The following is a 20,168-nucleotide window of genomic DNA, read 5'->3' on the forward strand; positions in this document are numbered from 1 at the left end:
TAAATTTGTGTACATGTTTGTGATTGCAAAAATTTGCAACATTTTGGTACTAATTTCGTGAAAATTGCATACAAATTAAAGGTTTATTTACACGAATTGCACACATAATCACAAATACGTACACAAATTTTTTAAAAATTACTTCTTGGTGTGACCAAGTCAATAAATGCGTATGCAAATGGGTGCATGGGTGCGTGGGTGGATGAATAGGATGATAAAAATTTGTTAAAATCATAGTAGCCATCTCCAACAAAATTTAACTACAAACTTTTCAAAAAAGTATGTGAATAAATGTGTGAATGCGTGGATGCATGCGTGGGTGGGATAAAACTTAAAAAAACCACACAGCAGCTTTCTCAGAAAAATTTGCAACATTTTGGTACTAATTTCGTGAAAATTGGTCCATAAATGCGCATGCGTGTGGGTGGAGGTGTAACACTTGAAAAAACCACATCGTCGCCAAAAATTTGCAACATTTTGGTACCAATTTTTAAAAAAAATCCGTTCATAAATATGCGATTGTGTGGGTGGATGCGTAGGTGAAAGCGTAAACTTAAAAAACCCCACACACATACACACAGAGAGAGAGAGAGAGAGAGAGAGAGAGAGAGAGAGAGAGAGCGTGTGTCTTAAAGAAAGAGGGAGGGAGAGAGATAAGGAGAGAGAGAGCATGTGTCTTAAAGAGAGAGAGAGGGAGCGCGTGTGTTTTAGAGTGAGAGAGAGAGAAAGCGTGTCTTAAAAAAAAAAAATAAAATATCTGGGAGAAAGAAATAGATAACATAGTAGTCATCCACAAAAAAATTTAAACATTTATTTTGGTATAAATTTCGTGAAAGTCGAACAACAAATGTGGAAGTAGTTCGCGGTAATACAAAAAAAGAATTAATTTTTTGTGTTAAAACGGATTTAATATAGACTATATGAGGACCGCGCAAAGCGCGGTCCGAATAGAAAGGCTGGCTTTGAGGACCGCGCGAAGCGCGGTCCGAAAAGCTAGTATTTAATAATAATTAATAATTAATGATTCATAATAATCATAAAATAAGTTATAAATTGTTATGATACATTAATATTACATAATACATTGTTGAATTATAATGATTTAATTAATAACTGTGAAATAGAAAATTTTTATTTTTAAAATCAAAAAGGGTCTAATATATAAAAGCAAATTAAAGTATAAAAATGATTAGTAAAAGCCAGGTACAGATATTAGATGGAATAAAATTATTTTTCAATTCCACTATACTCATATTGAATTAAATATTTTTAAAAATACTATTTTCAACTTGATTTTTATAAAACGTGTTTAAAAATATATTTTCTACATACAATAAAAACTTTAAAAAATTAAATAGTAAATCACTTTTAATGGTGCAATGTGTGAAGAAGTTCTGATAAATAAATTCAATCTAACCGCTTATGTGATAATCGACGTTATTAACTTAGCCGTTTTATGCTAGTTTCACGATGAACTAATTTGCTTTGTAGAAAACTTCCAAGTATAATTGTATTAAAAGTTTAAACATTGACCGAGCCTCAACTGGCTAATAACTCGATAGAGCTACTTATATGATAATGCATCTTCTATTCTCCAAGGAAGTTGCTATAGAAGGTCACCACGAGAGATAAAAATATCGCCTATCCGATTTTGATTAAACAATTTTATTATACTAATTCAGAATTGTACTTTTATTTATATTATCTCATCGTATGTATCATAACAATCTTTTGTGTACACTATAGATGGATCATAGCTTCACATCGTACATCTGTTTACAATTATTTATTTGTCACATATACATTATAATCTATATTAAATTAAATCAGCTATTTTTTATTTTCTAAAATCTTACATAAAATTATTTATTTATGTAACACAATAATAATATATAATATAATAATAGCTATTATGTATATAAAAGATTATTTTGGTAATTTTATGTTACAATATAATATTTGAAAAAAAAATTATTTTCTGATTTATATATAAATATAGAATTATTTTAATAACAAATAATCTAAATTTTAACCTCGATTATATACATTTTGGCTACATATCGTTACACTTTGCACTTTTCAAAATTAACAAGTATATTTTATTACTTAAAAAGTATTGAACTAGAAAATTTGATTAAAAAGAAGTCTAAAAATGACAAATTTTATTATATCATATAAAATACTAAAGATTCGAAAATTTATCAATTTGTAGAATTTTTCAATTTTTTGGAGTTTATAAAATATAAAACAAACTGTTAGTACACTATTTGTAACTACATGCAAAATTAAAGTGTTGCATAACGGAAGAAGCTACGGAAAGCTAATGCGCCATGTATATATGCAATTATGTATATACAAAGCATTCAGGAATTATACATTAAATTACAGATTATTTACAGAATTTTTTAACATAATTATTAACTTTCGAGAGTAAAGTTCATTTTTTAATACGCCTCACACAATTCAAATATCTTAATATTCAACTCTCTACATACGTTCGAATTAGAAAGAAATAAAATTTGATGAAAATTAAATAAAAATTCAGATTTTGTCATTTAATTATAACGTTGGAAAGGTCAATTTTTCAAATTGCTTGTACAATATTTTAAGAATTATTGATATCGCGACTAAATATCGCGACTTATATAGGTATACACAAATTATATGAAATCGAATCTTCGACTGTTTTTGCAAAATCCTAACTTTTGTAAAAATTAATGAGATACAACTATTCGATAAAAAAAATAAAGTTAAATTTTATCAGTCAAATTTTAATGTCTAAACTTTTAAATTAATTAAAAATTTTTAAATAAAAATTTCATTACAAATTACATATGTTGAAAAACTTTTGCAAATTCCTACTTCTCAATAATGCATAAAATGACGTAAAAAGTGTAAAATAATACACTAAACAGTAAAATAATATATTAAACATGTGACTACTAAAAAGTGAAATAATACTTTAAACATATGACTATAATAAGGAAATATGTGATAAGAGCATTATATGACGTAAAAGTGATAAGCTAAAAATACTGGTTCTGGTGGTTCTTGCAATTAATAATGCGATAATTAATAAATAACATAACATAAAAGAAAACATTATATATTATTGGAAACTAGATTAAAATACTTTAATAGTTAATTGTTAATTTTTGCGTGCTTGAATTACTAAGATAATAATTATGTTTTAATAAAATAGTTACAATTATATATAAATTATATTTTACGTACACAATATCAATTTTATTTTAAACGTTAAATATACATACGAGTATATATATTTTATCTTAAAAGTGAGTTAAATAGATATAATCCGACAAAGTCTTTTTTTACTATCATCATGTTTATAATCCAATCCTATTAATTTTGAGATTTATTACATAACGTATGATATAAGAATATATATATAAGAATACAATAAATAAAGAGTACAAGAATACAATAAAAATAAATAAAGAGTCACACTTTGTAATAATTTAATGCCAAAAAATGGAACGTTATCTATTAATAATAGATTAATATTATGTCCCGAGACAGGCGTGAAAGAAATAAGCACGTTATTTGTTTTTTTTCTGTATTCTTCTATCGATATTAATCTTGCTGTGTCATTTACCGAGTGCAACACGACAATGCAGAAACTTTAAAGTTTCTTTCTTCGTACAATAAAGAGAAGCGTGATCAGCAATTTTGACACGATGACGAATCATGGGCAGGCTGGAGCTAATTAAAGCCGCTGGTTCAATTAGCGGATGAAAGAGTAATTGTGAAAAGCGTTAATAAATTAGAACGCAGCGCGTAATCAAGTTCACTATAAAAATCTGTACTCGCGAGGCTTATCGGAAGGCTTTTCTTTTCAAAGATAGAACCGATTTATCAACAGCATATCTTTTATGTCTTAATATGCAAATAAGCGTTGAGTCACGTCGAACGGTACTCTGTTTTGGTATAGCAAAATATTGAATAATGAACTTATGCAAATCTCGTTCTTTTCTAATAGTCGACCTCGAACAAATTTTTCAGAATAAAAATATCGTCAACATTTTATAAACAAGAGTACTATTGGATAGATTGAGCAGAGTTATCGATTCATGTGAAATAAATTTATCGCTATATCAATAATCGCTAATTATGTCATTTTATTCATGCTTGTTCACTCTTGCAAAGTCGTTTATCGTTTTATTACTCACTGTTAAGCAATCGATTATTGAATATGAAAAACTCATGATAGAATTCAAAATACTTGGCATTGAAAACCGGTGACGCAATCATTCATCTCACTCTAACATACATAACTGTATGATGTTGTTCCGTAACGCGGGGTCTATAAATAGATGGACAAGCAAGTCGCATAAACAGTCCACGTTTTAATTTCGCGGCGCCGGATACTACATCTTTAGGTAGCCTGTTGTGACTTCTCTCTTTCCATCTATATATATATATATATATATATATATATATATATATATATTATTTCTCTTTCTCTCTCTCTCTCTCTCTCTCTCTCTCTCTCTCTCTCTTATCCATTTCTCTCTATCACGAATAATTCGCCAGAGCTTGCTAAAACTGACAAAATAATGTAAACGATTAAAAATTTGTGATTCGCGATATGTAAGTTTATAAAGAATCCCAGTGCTTGTTTCGTTTTTTGTAATTTTGTAAATGTGGAAATTTGTGGAATAATTTGTTATGTGTCTACTACTGTATAAAATTGTAAAACTACAGTGTACTAAAAAATAGTTTTAAAAAATTTAACGTTTATTTTTACAAATCAATATTAACAACTATATTTTTTATTTCACAACTACTAATATTTTATACTAACTTCTTGCCAAGACTATCTTATAAAATACCAGAATTGACACGTTTAAATCAGACAAATCAAACAAATTAATGTTAATTATATACTACGTATGTGTCAGTCATTTGCATGTAGAGTTTTATTGTTAGTTACGTAAGAAAGCGTTTAAAACTCGTTATCTGATATCGTTGAAAATTATTTCATGCCACTCAAATGTATATATGTATCTGACACGCAATCGATCACTATCGGCTACTTCATTGATAGTGTGACGTGCGTTTTGGCAGATTTCAAGATGCCCATCGATCTTTACCAACTAACCGGAAGTCCGCCGTGTCGTGCTGTAGTTTTGACAGCTGCAGCGGTAGGTGTGGATCTAAACTTGAAACACATTCATCTTACGTCCGGTCACCATTTGACACCTGATTATCTTAAGGTAATTTAAAATAATCAACATCTGTATAGAAACTTTTCTCGCTTTTATGTTTTACATATCACTAAAACTTCAAGATAATTGAATTTAAATATTTATTACTGTGTGTCTGAATGTAGATGAATCCACAACATACCATACCTACAATAAATGACAATGGTTTTATTTTGTGGGAAAGGTAAGCATCATGTTTGATACCATCAAAAAATTTAGTAATATAATATAATATAAATTATTGATTATTTTCTCTTATTTACTCATTTATTTATTGTTTATCATCATTGAAATTTGTATACATTTTATAGCCGCGCGATAATGACGTATCTGGTTAATAAATATGGCAAAGATGATTCTCTTTATCCGAAAGATCCACAAAAACGAGCTCTAGTTGATCAACGGCTATACTTCGACTTAGGAATTTTGTACCAATCATTTATTGATACTTATGTATGTTAATTTAAATCATACATTAATTCATATGTAACACGAAATGATTAAGTCATTGGCTACTTATGTAAAGATAACATTAATTGCAGTTTACATGGTGGTTTGCCAACATCACTCCGAATCAAGCCAAGTATGATAAGATAAACGAAGCGTTGACTTTCTTAGATAAATTCTTAGAAGGTGAAAACTACGTAGCGGGAAAAACTTTAACTCTCGCTGACCTTGCTCTGGTTATCACCGTATCTAATTTTACAGTAAGAAATTAGTTGCAAATAATATATTGTCGATTCACTGATAATACAATGAATCTGCATAACAATAAATTGACTAAAATATTCTTAACTGAACTAATATTATGTCTAATACATTTTTATATTTTTTTAATTTGCAATTTTATTATGCATTTAAATTTGAAATATATATATATATATATATATATATTTAAATATTAATTATACTTTATTAAATTCACACATACGAATTACGTATTTACTTTAAATTTTTTCGCCAACATACGATTAACACAATTATATATATTGTAAACAATTGTACATTATGAAACAAATAACTCAATAATTAACATTTTTCTTCTTGCAGCTTGTTGATTACGATTTGAGTAAGTATAGCAACATTTTGAAGTGGTTTGCCAGGATTCAGACCGAAGCTGTTAAATATAAGGAGATCGAAGGCGAGGGCATGAAAGCCTTTAAAGAGTTCGCCGATAATATGAAAAATAAGCATTTTTAATTTTTTGATCAATTTAATGCTTGCATATTGTATACATTGAATGGTGTTTTGATATCTACTAATTTTTATTGATTTTGTATTATTGAGAAATGTAAACAATATTTTGTTCGTATATAAACTGATCAATGCAAAAAATATATGAAAGTTATTATTTTCAATACATTCGCTCTCACGATCGGGATATAACCGTCATCAATGTGGCAGTTTTTGTATGCCTTGAAAGAAGGCCATGAAGAGAGAATACTCTGCGAACTACTTGCACACAAACACCTCTATAGCTTCGTTCGTGTCAAACTTTTGGTCGCTCAGACCCTCTTTAAGTGGCCCGAACAGATAATCACAAGGTGATAAGATAGAGGATGCTCCGGTATGCTCTACTTTAGTCGTTCAATCGTGCACACCATCATCACCGAATGAGGGCGAACATTATTGTGTAATAGAATCGATATAAACAGTACTTGGTACATCTTGGCGATATGCTCTGATTTATAATTTCACTCATAAAAGGTTGCAATAATATACTGCATTCATAGTGCATTGTATTAAAAAAATTACATTTAAAATCAGAGAGGCTTGTGATGTCTAAGTTTTGGATGACAAGAATTTACATTTTTCGTTGTTCTTTTTTCACGGATCTTTTTTAAATTTTTTTCATTTCAACACTTGCATAGAATGTTGTCCCAAACTCAGAATTTACATAAAATTCGGCGCCAGATGTATTTTCGTTCGTTAAATATTTCATGATTATTTATCGTGACATAGATGGATATACTAATCGCTATATAGTTCGTCGTGCTGTTGCTGACTAAAGAGCCGTAAAGTTCTACTTGTGGTACGTTGTCAGAAACGCTTATGCTCACACGTTAATGCAGCCGTTTTAGCCTAAGTTAATACCCCGCCATTTTATACGAAAATTATCGTTTATATTTAAACTACCCTTATATATTATATATAATAAGAAAATATTATATACCTTTCACAAAGATAAAGTTATAAATTCTTACCTCTGTGTTGGTCACTTAACAATGGGAAAACTTTTAGCATAGTTGGAGGGTTCTGTCTTGGAGAATCTTGACCTAGCTCGCGGCATTACTTTGTTATGAGCAAAAAGTCCCCGCGGCAAAGTGACCAAACCAAAATCTTCCTCTCTCTCCACTTGAAATTCTGTTAACAGATAAATTCCACATTATTGATCGACATTGCAGAATTATATTATGTATAAGAGAAGGAGAAAGAGAGAGAGAGAGTGAGAGAAACAGAGAGTATACATAATATATTGAAAGTTGCATCAAACAATTAATAATTAATATAATTATTCCGGTGAAAATTGAATTTCTTCCCATTATGTCCGTTATAATTCATTTATGCATTTTAAACTATGTACATATATATGTATTTATGTGCAAAAACTTTATTTATTTGTAAAAATTGAGACATTGCTTAAGTCAAGTTTTTCATTAAGCAAGTCTTGAGACGTATACGCAAACTTTTATATTGAAATAAAGAGGAATATTTTTTATAAACTAACTTAAAAACAATACTATTATCTGTTTATATTCTTCACACTTAAATTCTCAAGATGATTCAAATTTATAATAATTTGACAACTATATACATAATTACCTTTTTTAAATATAATCTTGAAAACTTATAATAAAATATTCAAAAAAAAGCTCTGTAGTCTCGAAACTGAAAAAATACAGATGAGCAATGAAAAATTATAAATTAAAGTGTTTTTTTTTTTAAATGCATGTTTATATAAATTTGCAGAAATCGACGTTATCATTATTTTAAATTTGAAAAATTTTCAAGCATGTCTTTAATAATGGTCTTTCAATAATTTATAAATTCTCTATTACGTGCATAATTTCATATTTTTATTACTCGAATACTCGATTCTCTTCAGACTTGAGATCTTCATTTATTTGACTCCATTGATAAAAAAGACGATATTTGAATAATATAAATAATTATATCATGAAAGCTCTCGGTTTACATTTGTCATAATGTATTAGTAATTACAAAAATACAAAGATATAAAAAATATAGGAAAACTTTACTCTTCTTTTTTTATCCACTCAGTTTCTACGCCAAATGTAGTACATAAAAAGATATACATATAATATGCTGTTATACTGTTATATGATTATAATATTTTATTTTTAAAAGTTATTCTTCTAGCATTCTGAAAATTACATATACATGATAGAAAATAAATATATTTTTTCTCAAATACTTGCTCAAATTGTACGCTATATAGCTTTTATAAAAAATACATAGCTACCTGTCTATGTATTTCTAATAAAGGTCAGATATCACGCCTATGTCAGTTATACTGAAACGTACGTCAGTATATCGATTGATGAGAACTTTGCACAGTTCAGTCTTTGCACGAACACGGGATTGTATGTGTATTCATTTTCGTGAAACAAATATTTTACTTATAAAATAACTTGAAATTAACAATAACGCTCGTATAAGCGCGTTTGACACACACACTAACATAAATAAATAAACCTATATATTTGTAAATAACAAATTAAGTAACGTAAGGTCTAATATGCCTGTGCAACTGTATTATTTTCCCGTGAGTCCACCTTGCCGAGCCGTTATGCTCACGGTAGAAGCGATTGGACTCGAAGTAGAACTAATAATGGTGAACACGATGGCTGGTGAAAATTTGACACCGGAATATGAAGAGGTATAAAAAATTGACAACTGCATTCGGTATTAATAAAAATAGTTTTGTGTAAAAATCTGAAACGCGCATGTCAATTGATTAATATATGGAAAACATTCTCTTTTTTTCCTAGTTAAATCCACAAAAGACAATTCCATTTCTCGTTGATGATGATCTCAAGATATCAGAAAGGTTTGTATAGAAACACTCAAATGATATATCTATCATATATTTGGCGCATCTCTTTTAGTGTGTTCATTAAAGTACAATGTTTCAGTCGAGCTATTATGACTTATCTGGTTGATCAGTACGGCGAGAATGATACATTATATCCGCGAAAACCGGAGGCACGTGCTCTAATCGATCAACGATTATATTTCGATGTTGGCACACTTAATGCGAGCGTGTTTAATTATTTCGTATGTAATATATGCTTAATTATTTTTAAATAAAACACGACTGCATTCTCACGCAAGTTTCGTCACACAGATACCCCTGGTAAAGAGGCAGATCGATACGTTTGACCCGGCACAATATGAAAAAATGACAGAGGCCTTCCAAATTCTAGAAAAGTTTCTCGAAGGACATGATTACGTAGCTGGACATAATTTGACGATCGCCGACCTAGCCTTGGTCGCATCTGTGACCACAGCAGAGGTAATATTTTATTAGATGTTTTAATTATTACAGTTAACAATTAATTATTTATTTTGTGCAACATTTTTTATAAATATTTTTAACAGATTATATGCACTGTTTTATACATTGTAGTTCTCTCTCAATCTTATCGAGATATTCGAACATAATTGTTAATTATTAACGGTAAATTAAAGATTTATCTTCAAATATTCAAGCTTATCAATCAATGTATTTTAGGCTGTCGGATTCAACTTGGAAGATTATGAAAACGTTTCTAATTGGTTGGAAAGAATACAAACACTTGCACCTGAATACGAGAAGGTTAATGGCGAACCATGCGCAATGTTCAAAAATTTTATAGAAAGCTTACAAGGCGAAAAAGGAGATGAAGAAAAAGAAGAAGAAGAAGAAAAGGAAGAAGAAGAAGAAAAGGAAGAGGAAGAAGAAGAAAAGGAAGAAGAGGAAGAAGAAAATGAATAGTACATCATAATAAATATATTATTTCTGATTGTTTATAAATACAAATGTTTGTATGGCATTTTATGATGCTACCAGTTCGATGTCAGTTATACAATAAATAGTCTATATGAAAAAATTTCAAGCTTGTTATATGTTTCTTTCAGATCTCAGTATTTTCTAGGTATACTTCATCAATACAAAAGCACGAATTAGAACATATAAAAAGAAAATGCACAATGCCTATAAGCACAATATAAATTAAAAAATAAATTATTATAATGTAATGATAATAAATTTTAATATTATATTAACGTAAATAAAAATGATATAAAAATGATATTTTTTGTTATTTTTAAATTTTGTGCTATAATAATATCTTAAATCTTGTGAAAATTCTCATCTGTTGAAAACTTGGAATAAAAAGTAAGTAGTTGCCGACTGATGGCTCTTATACTTTTGTACTCAATGTATGGTATCTCAACCTTTTATATCGTCCGTCGAATAGTAATCTATTGCAGATCATAAGAATTAGTATTAAATTTTTTAATCAATTTTTACGAGAGATAATTCGTTATTTTATTTTATTATTATTTGCATATTTTCTTCAATATATTTACGTATATTTATTTTATTCAATATTTCCCTTACAAAAAAAACTACAAGAATACGAAAGAATGATTAGTATTCCAATAATATATTATTGAAGAACTATTATTATATCAGTAATTTTTTCGTATTCCAGTAGTTTTTTTTTCGTGCGGGTTACATCTCATTATTAATACTCCAAAGTTTTAAGAATAAGTTTGAGTTTTTAAATATTGTTTTAAAGTATTTAAAATATTGTTTATTTCTACAATACAATATAAATATATACATTTTGTAACTCACAATCATCTGGAAAACTACTAGTCTGAAAAACATGTAATGTAATTTGCAAGAATTTAAAGTATAAAAAGATAATCATCTCATAAAGATCTCACATATAACTAATAACTTACCGACAATATATCCAACAATGTAGAAAATGTTTCCTTGATTTTAATTAGATACAATATATAAATCAAATGTGATGATGAATACATTGTTCTGAATTTGACGATTTTAAGAATATCTTCTATAAAATTATACTTTAAGTCTATATATTTTCTTCGCTCATTTGTCGTAACAATGTAAAGTACGACATTGCAGTACTTAATATCTGTTGCATATACACACATACATATTGCATAATTAATCTTATATTGTATTATCGCATAAACTATATTACTATATTATATACTAATTATAGGAAAAAATCGTAGAAGCAAGATAATAATTTGATAACATATAGCAGATATTAAATATCTTTATATAGAGATAGAGATAGAAATATTATATAATCTGCATTAATCTTGTTTTGATCCGTGGTACATATATATAAATATTGAGACATAATTTAATTTAATTTAATAAAAAAAAAGAAATACAAAGTATCTCTTGTAATAAATATAATTATCAAAAACAGTACTTTTTTAATTATATGAATTTAGATAGATTAAAATAAATAGTTATAATTAGATGTGTAGTTCTGAACTTATCTTCTACTTTCTGCAAACTAAAAATTTTTCAAATTTAAATGAGAAAAATGCGCTCAAACTATTGCGATCATGGATATTCTATCCCGATTTTTCATTACCTTTTATACAATTATCAAGCAGAAGGATAAAATATGAATATTGCATCCAAAAGATAGCACAGTACTACTTACAATTTACAATAAATAAATTTTTTGTTGTAAAAAAGACGATATTTATTAAATCGCACTTACCCCGGTAAAAGTGTCCAAAGACATAACTGCGAAACTTCCAGCAGTTAATGCACATGGTCGACGAGCTCTGATCATGATTAAAAGTAATCCTTTCTTCACTGCCTTTCCTGAGCCATTGTCGGGTAAGAGATACCACTTGGAATTATAAGCGGCATCGGAGATAGCTGCGCTTTGCACAATTATGTCATTACACGTCCATGTATAAATAAGTAACTGGATAAGTCCGCCCACAAAGTGGAAGGCAAAAATGCACTTTCTGATAACCACATCTGCCGCCTGCGAAAAAAATTTTCTCGCAAAGAATTTTAAAAGATAAAATACTTGTAATAGAAGAAAACCGTCCATACTCTGATAAAATATAATAAGTTTTTTTTCAAAAATTTGTCAGTGTACAAAACTTATAATTATTTTTTTTAATCTAATTTTTTTGTTATAAACATCTCGGAATCTTTTTTAAAATTTTTAAATCCGTCCATTTTTTTAACACATTGTAACTGCGAAATTTTTAGACTTATAAATTATAGGAGTTGTAAACAAATCAATGAAAGAATATTAAAAATATAAAATGCATTATAATATTTATTTAATATTTGCAAATAAGATTCAAAAAATATAATAAAATGAACAGATAAAAAACAATAAAATATAAAACAAAAAAGAGAATTGATATTTTAAAAAAATCTTACGAGAAACTGAAATCCACCGAAGCAGATGACTACACTGGAGAGCAGCAATTGTCCGAGCAATATAACAGTGAATACACGTTGCATGTTATGCACGTAATGGATGAGCATAAGATGCTGCTTCACACAATCTCGCAAATTCCTAAATGTTAACATCGCGAAATCCGTTTCAGACAGGTAGTTTTTGCCGATCACGGTGTTGATGCAATCTTCGGCGATCGTTTCCACTTTATGTGCCAAAATTTTCAGTTGTGCGGCCACGTGGATATTGAACGTGCTTACGAAATTATCAAAACAACAAGTACATATACCCGAATGTATCGTCGAAAGTGACTACAATTGCAATTTAATGAAACGCATGAAACTTGTCGCATTATTTTGATTCATATACTAAATCATGACAATGCTTATAAATAGAAACAGAAATAGTTGTATGTAACAAGATTCAACTCTTGTCGAAATGCCTAATACAATACAAATATTTTACAATAAATACAATACAAATATTTTACAATAAATATTTGAAAAAAAATGATTTTATGCATTATTACCTGTATAACATAAGTAATTTCGTAATATGGTGAGTGATATGGAAAATCGATCCATAGTTTGAACGGTAGAATCTTCTCTGTTTCGTTTGTTGCTTGAGGCTCTATTAATAAAAAGTCAAAAAATCTCCTTTTGCTGTACAACATTGCTTTACGTAAAAATTATAATGTTTGTCAATGTGACATAAGCAAAAAAAGATAGTAACTATACCGAAAAAAGGTGCGAAGACATAATTGAATGTCGCGATGACAACGATACATGTAAAAGTGTAGACCATACTCATCCCTAATTTGTCGTATCTTTTCATAATTTGGGTACCAACTTCATTGTAAGTGACATTCCAAAAATTTTCCTCAGCATAATGGATCAAATCCATTATCTGATCGCGATAGAACATGAAGCTACCCAACTTCACTAGTATCATTACTAGCAACAATGTTGCACACAAGTTAGACGTGACAGCCTATATATAGAGTAATAAAATTGTTTATTATTTAATTATTTTATTTTAATATATTTAATCATTTAATTATAACCGGACATATTCAATATAAATGTCTTGACAACATATTGTTTATGTGTAAACAGATGTTGAAAACAACATATTATAATTGTACATAATTAAATTTAAAAGCACATTCCATCTTATACTTCAAAAGTAAAGAGACAACGCATGGTAAAAGAGGCACTTAAAATAAATACCGACAAATAAAAATACAGAATAAAAATGGTTCTAATATAAAAAGAAAATAATGCAACTTTTGTTTCTGTCTAAAAGAAACTGCGAGAAACGAGCGCTGAGTCACTTACGTAAAAGTCACCTATGCAATGGTACAGATCGACCCCCTCGACAAGAATGGCGAAGACAATTGCCCAAACGGCATAGCCAAACGCGATGCGCAGGAACAGCTGTTCCCGAGCTGTTTCGACGTACCAGAGGCCTACCATTTTCATGAAGATCCGCGTAATACTTACCGATCGGTATTCCTTACTTCGCGTCATGCCGGAACTTGTGATTTTCTTACGCCACAGCAGCTCTAAGTACATCCGAACGACCGAGCTATATCTCGGCGTAAGTGGCCGATTAGGCTAACAGACAGAAAAAATTGATGCGCACTTATATCTCATACTGGTGACAAGCTGCAATCATACGCGTCTTTCTTGCTAAGACAATCAATCGGTGATGGGGATTCGGTTTTAGCGGTCTTGACAATGCGCCAGTTTGCTTCCTTCGTCGTTTCCGCTTCAGTAATAGACTACGAGTTATCGAGATTCATCGTAAATTGGATGTCTATTTGCTGTTATGTATTCTTGTATAAGAATAGAAGCGAGATTATATTTAAATGAAATTTAGTGATTAATTATTGTTCAGTAAATAGTTTTTTTGTGTTTTGTTGTAATATGAACAGGTAATAGAACAAGGAATATCTCTGAAAGAGAATCTAAATGTTTTATTAATCAAAAGAAATCTTGTCATATACACCATCAAATAATAATTTATTAAAGATCACAATAAAATTCTATATTAAAAACTTTGAATACTTTACGAGATGTCTTGTTACTATTAAATTACTTGTATATTTTCTTTGATATTTTTTTTATTCATTTATATGTAAATTTATTTATTAATATTTATTGTTAACATTATTAATATTCTCTATATAAACGTACTTATACGTGGTCAAATAGAAAGTTACTCCACTGAAAATTATATATCATTTAATTTAAAAATATTATATGTAAATACTTATTTTATTCTATTTTTTCCTGTAAATTATAATCTATAAAATTTATATACAGAAAGCACTCAAATTGTTTCTTATAATCTACAATAAATAAATTTCTTTAGCAGGGAAGTTTTAAAGGAAGTTATTCGCATTGGACTTATGCTCATAAAAGAGTTTACAAGGACATAATCGTGATATTCCCAGCGGTTAATATACATGGTCGACGTACTCTGATCATGATAATAATTAGCCCTTTCCTTCTCTGGACCATCGTCGGGTAAAAGATACCCACTTGAAGTTATAAACGGAGACAACCGTGTTTTGCACAATTATGCCATTACACGTTTACGTATAATTGTGTGCATAAAGCCGCCTACGAAATGTAAGGTAAAAATACATTTTCTGATAGCTACATCCGCCATTTACGAATAAATGCGCCACAATGAATCAGAGAAGGAAAAATAATACAACTCTTTTAATTATAAAAATATATTATAATTTTTATGCGTTATTTCTCAATATATTTCGGAAACTTTATTGAAATTCTTAAACGCGTTTATTTTAAAGAAAAATATGCACCCAGAAAAATAAGAAAAACAAATAATTTTTCAATTTTTAAATTTTCTTACAGTATATTTTAAGATATGATTTTCATCGAAAATGGCAGCCATTTTTTCGGTACCTAGAAGTCGATCATTTTTCTAAAGACCTCTATAATATTTACTGATCAGTTTTCTTACCTCATGTGCCAAATCTCGTAATTTTCTCGACACGCTGTCCTAAGTACATTCAAATGACGGAGCTATCTCGACGTAAATGGAAGCCCATTATGCTAACAGGCAGGAAAATTGGCGCGAGCTTATCACGTGCTAGTGACAAGCTACCATCATAGTGCGTCTCCCTTGAGACGATCAATCGGTGGTGCATATATTAGTTTCGATCTCCCCACTGTGTGTGAACAATGCATTAAGCTTTCTCCCTTTGCCGTCAGTAGTGCCACCATCTCATCGCAAATTAGATTTTGGCTTACGATGTAAAATAGAACAATAAAACAGTTGTATTTGCGGATCAAATTTACGTGATTAATTATGATTATTTAACAAACAACTTTTTTGTGTATACATATATGAGTATACAAAAAAAAACGAGAAAATTCTTGCACATTCCGATTTGATAAAAGGAAAATAAAATATTGTATTTACAGTATTTCGTTTGAAAAAAATATATTTCTTCTGCCAGAAAAATCAGACATTCCTTACTTTGACTTACTGTATAATATTCATATGTATATACATTTTATATATTGTATAAATATATGTATATGCATTATCGTACAGTTTAAAATCTAAAATTATACACTTCAACAGATTTCTGATTAAATACTTCAATACAAGAATATTTCTAAATTTTTTCCTCAAAAAATGTATCGCTTAAATAATTTTAAACTTCCTTATATTCTGGCTTATCCATTATTCTCCGATAAACTTGCGAAGTAAAGTAAAATAGGATACCGAGGTGCTCAGCACCTAGAAGAAAATAGGCTATCGTGTATATACAGATATAGTTACCTGTATAATCGCACATTTTTATGCCAAACTTACCGTCATAAACGTCTCGAGAGATACCAGGAAGAAACCACCAGCTGATATGGAGCAAGGACGCTTGGATCGCATTATGATCATCAGAACAGCATTTCTGATGCCTTTGTTATCCTTGTGGGCCAAAACTTGCCAATTGGCATTGTATGCCGCATCTCCTATCGCGCGACTCTCGTCTATCAAATCGTTCGACGTCAACGTAATCACGAACAGTTGGAAGAAGCATGCATTTGAATGGGCGATAAATATCATTCGTCTGACGATCGTACCTTGGCCCTTTTTCAACAGAGATGCACGATACATAAAAGAAATCAGCGAGCCATGTAAGAGAAACATTTATACTAATCTATTTTTTTCCTGATATACTCTTTTAATCAATTATTTAACATTGCTTTTTCCCCTTTCTCCTAGTTTTTTTTAATACTTACCAAAAATATTTGCAAACCCGAAACGCAAAGCAAGATAGCGGATGACAGGAGTTGACAGAGGGTTGTATACATGAACAGACGTTCCATGCTTTCACTGTACCAGATTAACTTGTGATGTATTGCGACGCATTCTATAATCTCTTCGTATACTTGATGTTTCCTTTTCTGGGTGAGCATTTCTACGGTACCTGTCCGTTCGACTTTCTGAAGAATAGTTTCGAAGCGATGCTGAAGCATTTTGAACTGGCCAGCGGCGTGCATGTTTATCAGTCCTAAGAGATTATCGAAGCAGCAGAAGCACAGGCCTGAGTGAATTAGCGCTATAAACTAGAAAATCATTTAGAGAAAATTAGATTATCTTATTTAACAAAGAACTACATAGAAACGATATAAGTAAGTGACGTAATCTAATAACGTTGGGTGCAACGCTATAATTTCCTTCGTTAATTTACTTTAAAATCTAATCAAAAATTGCGTATACGTGAATCTAAAGTCGCGAGTGTCACAATGATTGCTAAAAAATTAATTTAGACTCGAATATCTCTATATCATAAATGAACGAGTGCATGAATACGCTGCGTTACCTCGAAAAAAAAAACTATTTCATAGTTAGGCGAGACGTTTGTCGAAATTCCGACCCAGACATTAAACATGAGTATTCTCTCGGTTTCGTTTTTTCCCTTATTTTCTATAAAAAAAAAATGTAACATAGAGGAGATAAATAAGATATCCGCTCGCGCAACAAATGCTATGATTAAAAACAAAGAGATCTGTACTATTCTGTTCTCTATTAAATGGGCGACGTAAATTTAAAATACCAATTATAGGCGTCAGGAGATACGATAAAACGGCTCCTTGGGTGAAGAACGTAAAGGTGAACAATAATATTGTTCCCTTTTTATTGATCTGTTCTAAAATTTTGCGGCCGTACGCATCGTACTGGACGTACCAAAAGTTATCTTCCGTGTATTTCAGCATTGACAGCATTTCTTCCCGATGAAGTAGAAAGAAGCATAACTTCAACAAAACTATGACCACTGGCATAGTACTGCAAGCAGTGTACGTGATGGCCTAACATTTATTTTTGTTATTAATATCTAGTACTTCTAATACCAAAATTATTTAAAACAAAGAAATTTCTGTATACTAAACAACTACTTTACACAAAGACAAATTAAAATATATGAACGGGACAAGTATGAAAATTAAATGCATATAAAATAAAAGAAGATTAAAAAAATCATTAAATATTAAAGTTGTTATTAACAATGATTATTTAAATTTAAAGGTGTAATTACTTAAAAAAACCCGAAGTTCCAATTATTATTACACAATCAACTTTATCCAACGTGACGAAAGAGTCTTTACTTCTTTAATTAATATAACAAGAATTTTTGGTACTCACGTAAATATCACCTATACCTAAGTACAATTCGGTTGCTTCTATCCATAAAGCTAAACCGATCGCGAATAACGTATAGGCCAAAGTTACGTTTAAAAAAAATTTGTCCCATTTTGACTCTGGAGGCCAGTAACCAATAGTCTTCATTAAAAATCTCGCCAATCGTATCGAAAGAAAATCCTGTTTTTTCCTCGCCATTGTTCGCAACAACCGTCACTTCTACGGTTATACTGTATTAACGAGAATTGCACCCTGCAATAATAGATATAGAGATACGTAATAGCGGGTATAAACGTGCAATTGTGGCACGATCCTTTGATCGAGTTATTTCTTCCCCTCTATTATCTTAGCCTATTATCACGCTATACAGGAGGCAGTATCGTTAGAACAGGAGAAAAGGCTGCTTTATTACAGAGTACACACCCTTCGCCTTTTTCGCAGAAAGGAATATATAATGTGTAAAGATATATTTGAATTAGAATTGTCTGAATAATGAAAAAACGCATTGGTATAAAGGATATGTATTCTTTAATCATTTTTTCAGCTGTTATATTCACAGGATTCTAAAAAAAGTTTTGCAAAGAAGTAGAGATCACAGAAGAAGAGAATAAGGAAGAGTGTTACGCTGCACTCGTAGAAATCGTGAAAAAGTGCCAGTCGAAGATCTCTGTCGCTAAATCGCACTTCGTCTTCGTATTTTATTAAATTCTGACAGAGAACACACATATGTATATCACACTTGTTTCGTGCAACAGCAGCAGTCACGTATTTGAATTCTCCTAACTGTGTTATACATCGAACACGTGTTATACTGAAGTTGTTAGCTATTTCATTTAAGAAATTTAATTATTTTAGTTCAAGAATTAATAAAAAATGGAAGTGCTCTACATTTTATACTACTGTTAAAGAAAAAATTAAAAGGAATACAAGATCTAAGCTCTTCTAAAACAATCTCGCCTCGGAATTTTGCAGTTTTCAGGAACTCAAGGTAACCAGACTCTTGTTCTAGAAATTTATATGTTGCAAAATATAAATTTTAAATTTAATTTTAAATCAAGAGCTAAATATTAGTCTGTGTGATAAACGACTATATAAAATATTTATTTATCTAAATGTTTAAAAAGGGTACTATCTAATTATCTATCTGTTAATTATGTTCCATAATAGATTTTTGTTCATTTAAATTCAATTTAATTTTCTTCATTATATGTTTTTCGTCTTTTATTAACATAATATATACAGTTTAATACATGCCCTGAATAGGGCTTTCACTAAAGGGCCTATTTTATTATTTATTTTTGTATTAATTCCTGATGTAATTATATTAAATTAAATATTGATTTTTAATACGCAGAGTTCTTTTAAAAATAATGTTTAAATAATGAGACATATATATACAAATTGAGAACAATGTGTTATATAGAATTACGTCTGTTAAGAGTATAACTCTTTTTGTATAATATAATTGTTGAAATCTTACAATGTTTTCACTTGTCGCAATTATGCATTTTTTTTTGAAAATGCAGACACTGATTTTGGTTAAATTGTTTCAATTTTTGGCAATTTTCCGTCTTGGATTGCCCTTTGATACACGATAAAAAATCTTGGTTGCTCCATAGAACGAGAAGTTAATGACAAGTTAATAGATATACCCTTAGCTTTTCTGCGTTAATCTTCTCGCCCGATATATACAACTATAATTTAATTTTTTTTACTGGACATTTTATAATTCTTTATACTTATTGAAAAATTTCTCACGTGTTCTACG

At 29.6% G+C, this 20,168-nt stretch overlaps 2 protein-coding genes across 2 annotated transcripts; one reads left to right on the forward strand and one right to left on the reverse strand.

The window, feature by feature from the left end:
* Positions 1-4,334: 4,334 nt before the first annotated feature.
* Positions 4,335-10,242, forward strand: LOC114929474 (uncharacterized). Its single transcript, XM_029301026.2, has 11 exons — positions 4,335-4,400; positions 5,089-5,237; positions 5,354-5,412; positions 5,540-5,681; positions 5,771-5,935; positions 6,279-6,418; positions 8,952-9,129; positions 9,242-9,300; positions 9,386-9,527; positions 9,598-9,765; positions 9,985-10,242. The coding sequence occupies exons 2-11, from the start codon at positions 5,097-5,099 to the stop codon at positions 10,225-10,227; spliced, it is 1,437 nt and encodes a 478-aa protein (XP_029156859.2). The 5' UTR covers positions 4,335-4,400; positions 5,089-5,096; the 3' UTR covers positions 10,228-10,242.
* Positions 10,243-11,341: 1,099 nt separating this feature from the next.
* On the reverse strand, positions 11,342-18,755 carry LOC114929492 (uncharacterized). Its single transcript, XM_085483153.1, has 14 exons — positions 18,404-18,755; positions 17,817-18,069; positions 17,583-17,686; positions 16,999-17,325; positions 16,574-16,846; positions 16,458-16,498; positions 15,152-15,263; positions 14,376-14,501; positions 14,056-14,334; positions 13,456-13,708; positions 13,248-13,348; positions 12,700-13,029; positions 12,014-12,289; positions 11,342-11,404 (listed from the first exon to the last, which is right to left on the reverse strand). The coding sequence occupies exons 1-14, from the start codon at positions 18,596-18,598 to the stop codon at positions 11,342-11,344; spliced, it is 2,733 nt and encodes a 910-aa protein (XP_085339279.1). The 5' UTR covers positions 18,599-18,755.
* Positions 18,756-20,168: the final 1,413 nt, after the last annotated feature.

Source organism: Nylanderia fulva, unplaced genomic scaffold (assembly GCF_048542155.1).
Source record: "Nylanderia fulva isolate GAGA-0341 unplaced genomic scaffold, ASM4854215v1 Scaffold23, whole genome shotgun sequence".
Lineage (NCBI taxonomy): Eukaryota > Metazoa > Arthropoda > Insecta > Hymenoptera > Formicidae > Nylanderia > Nylanderia fulva.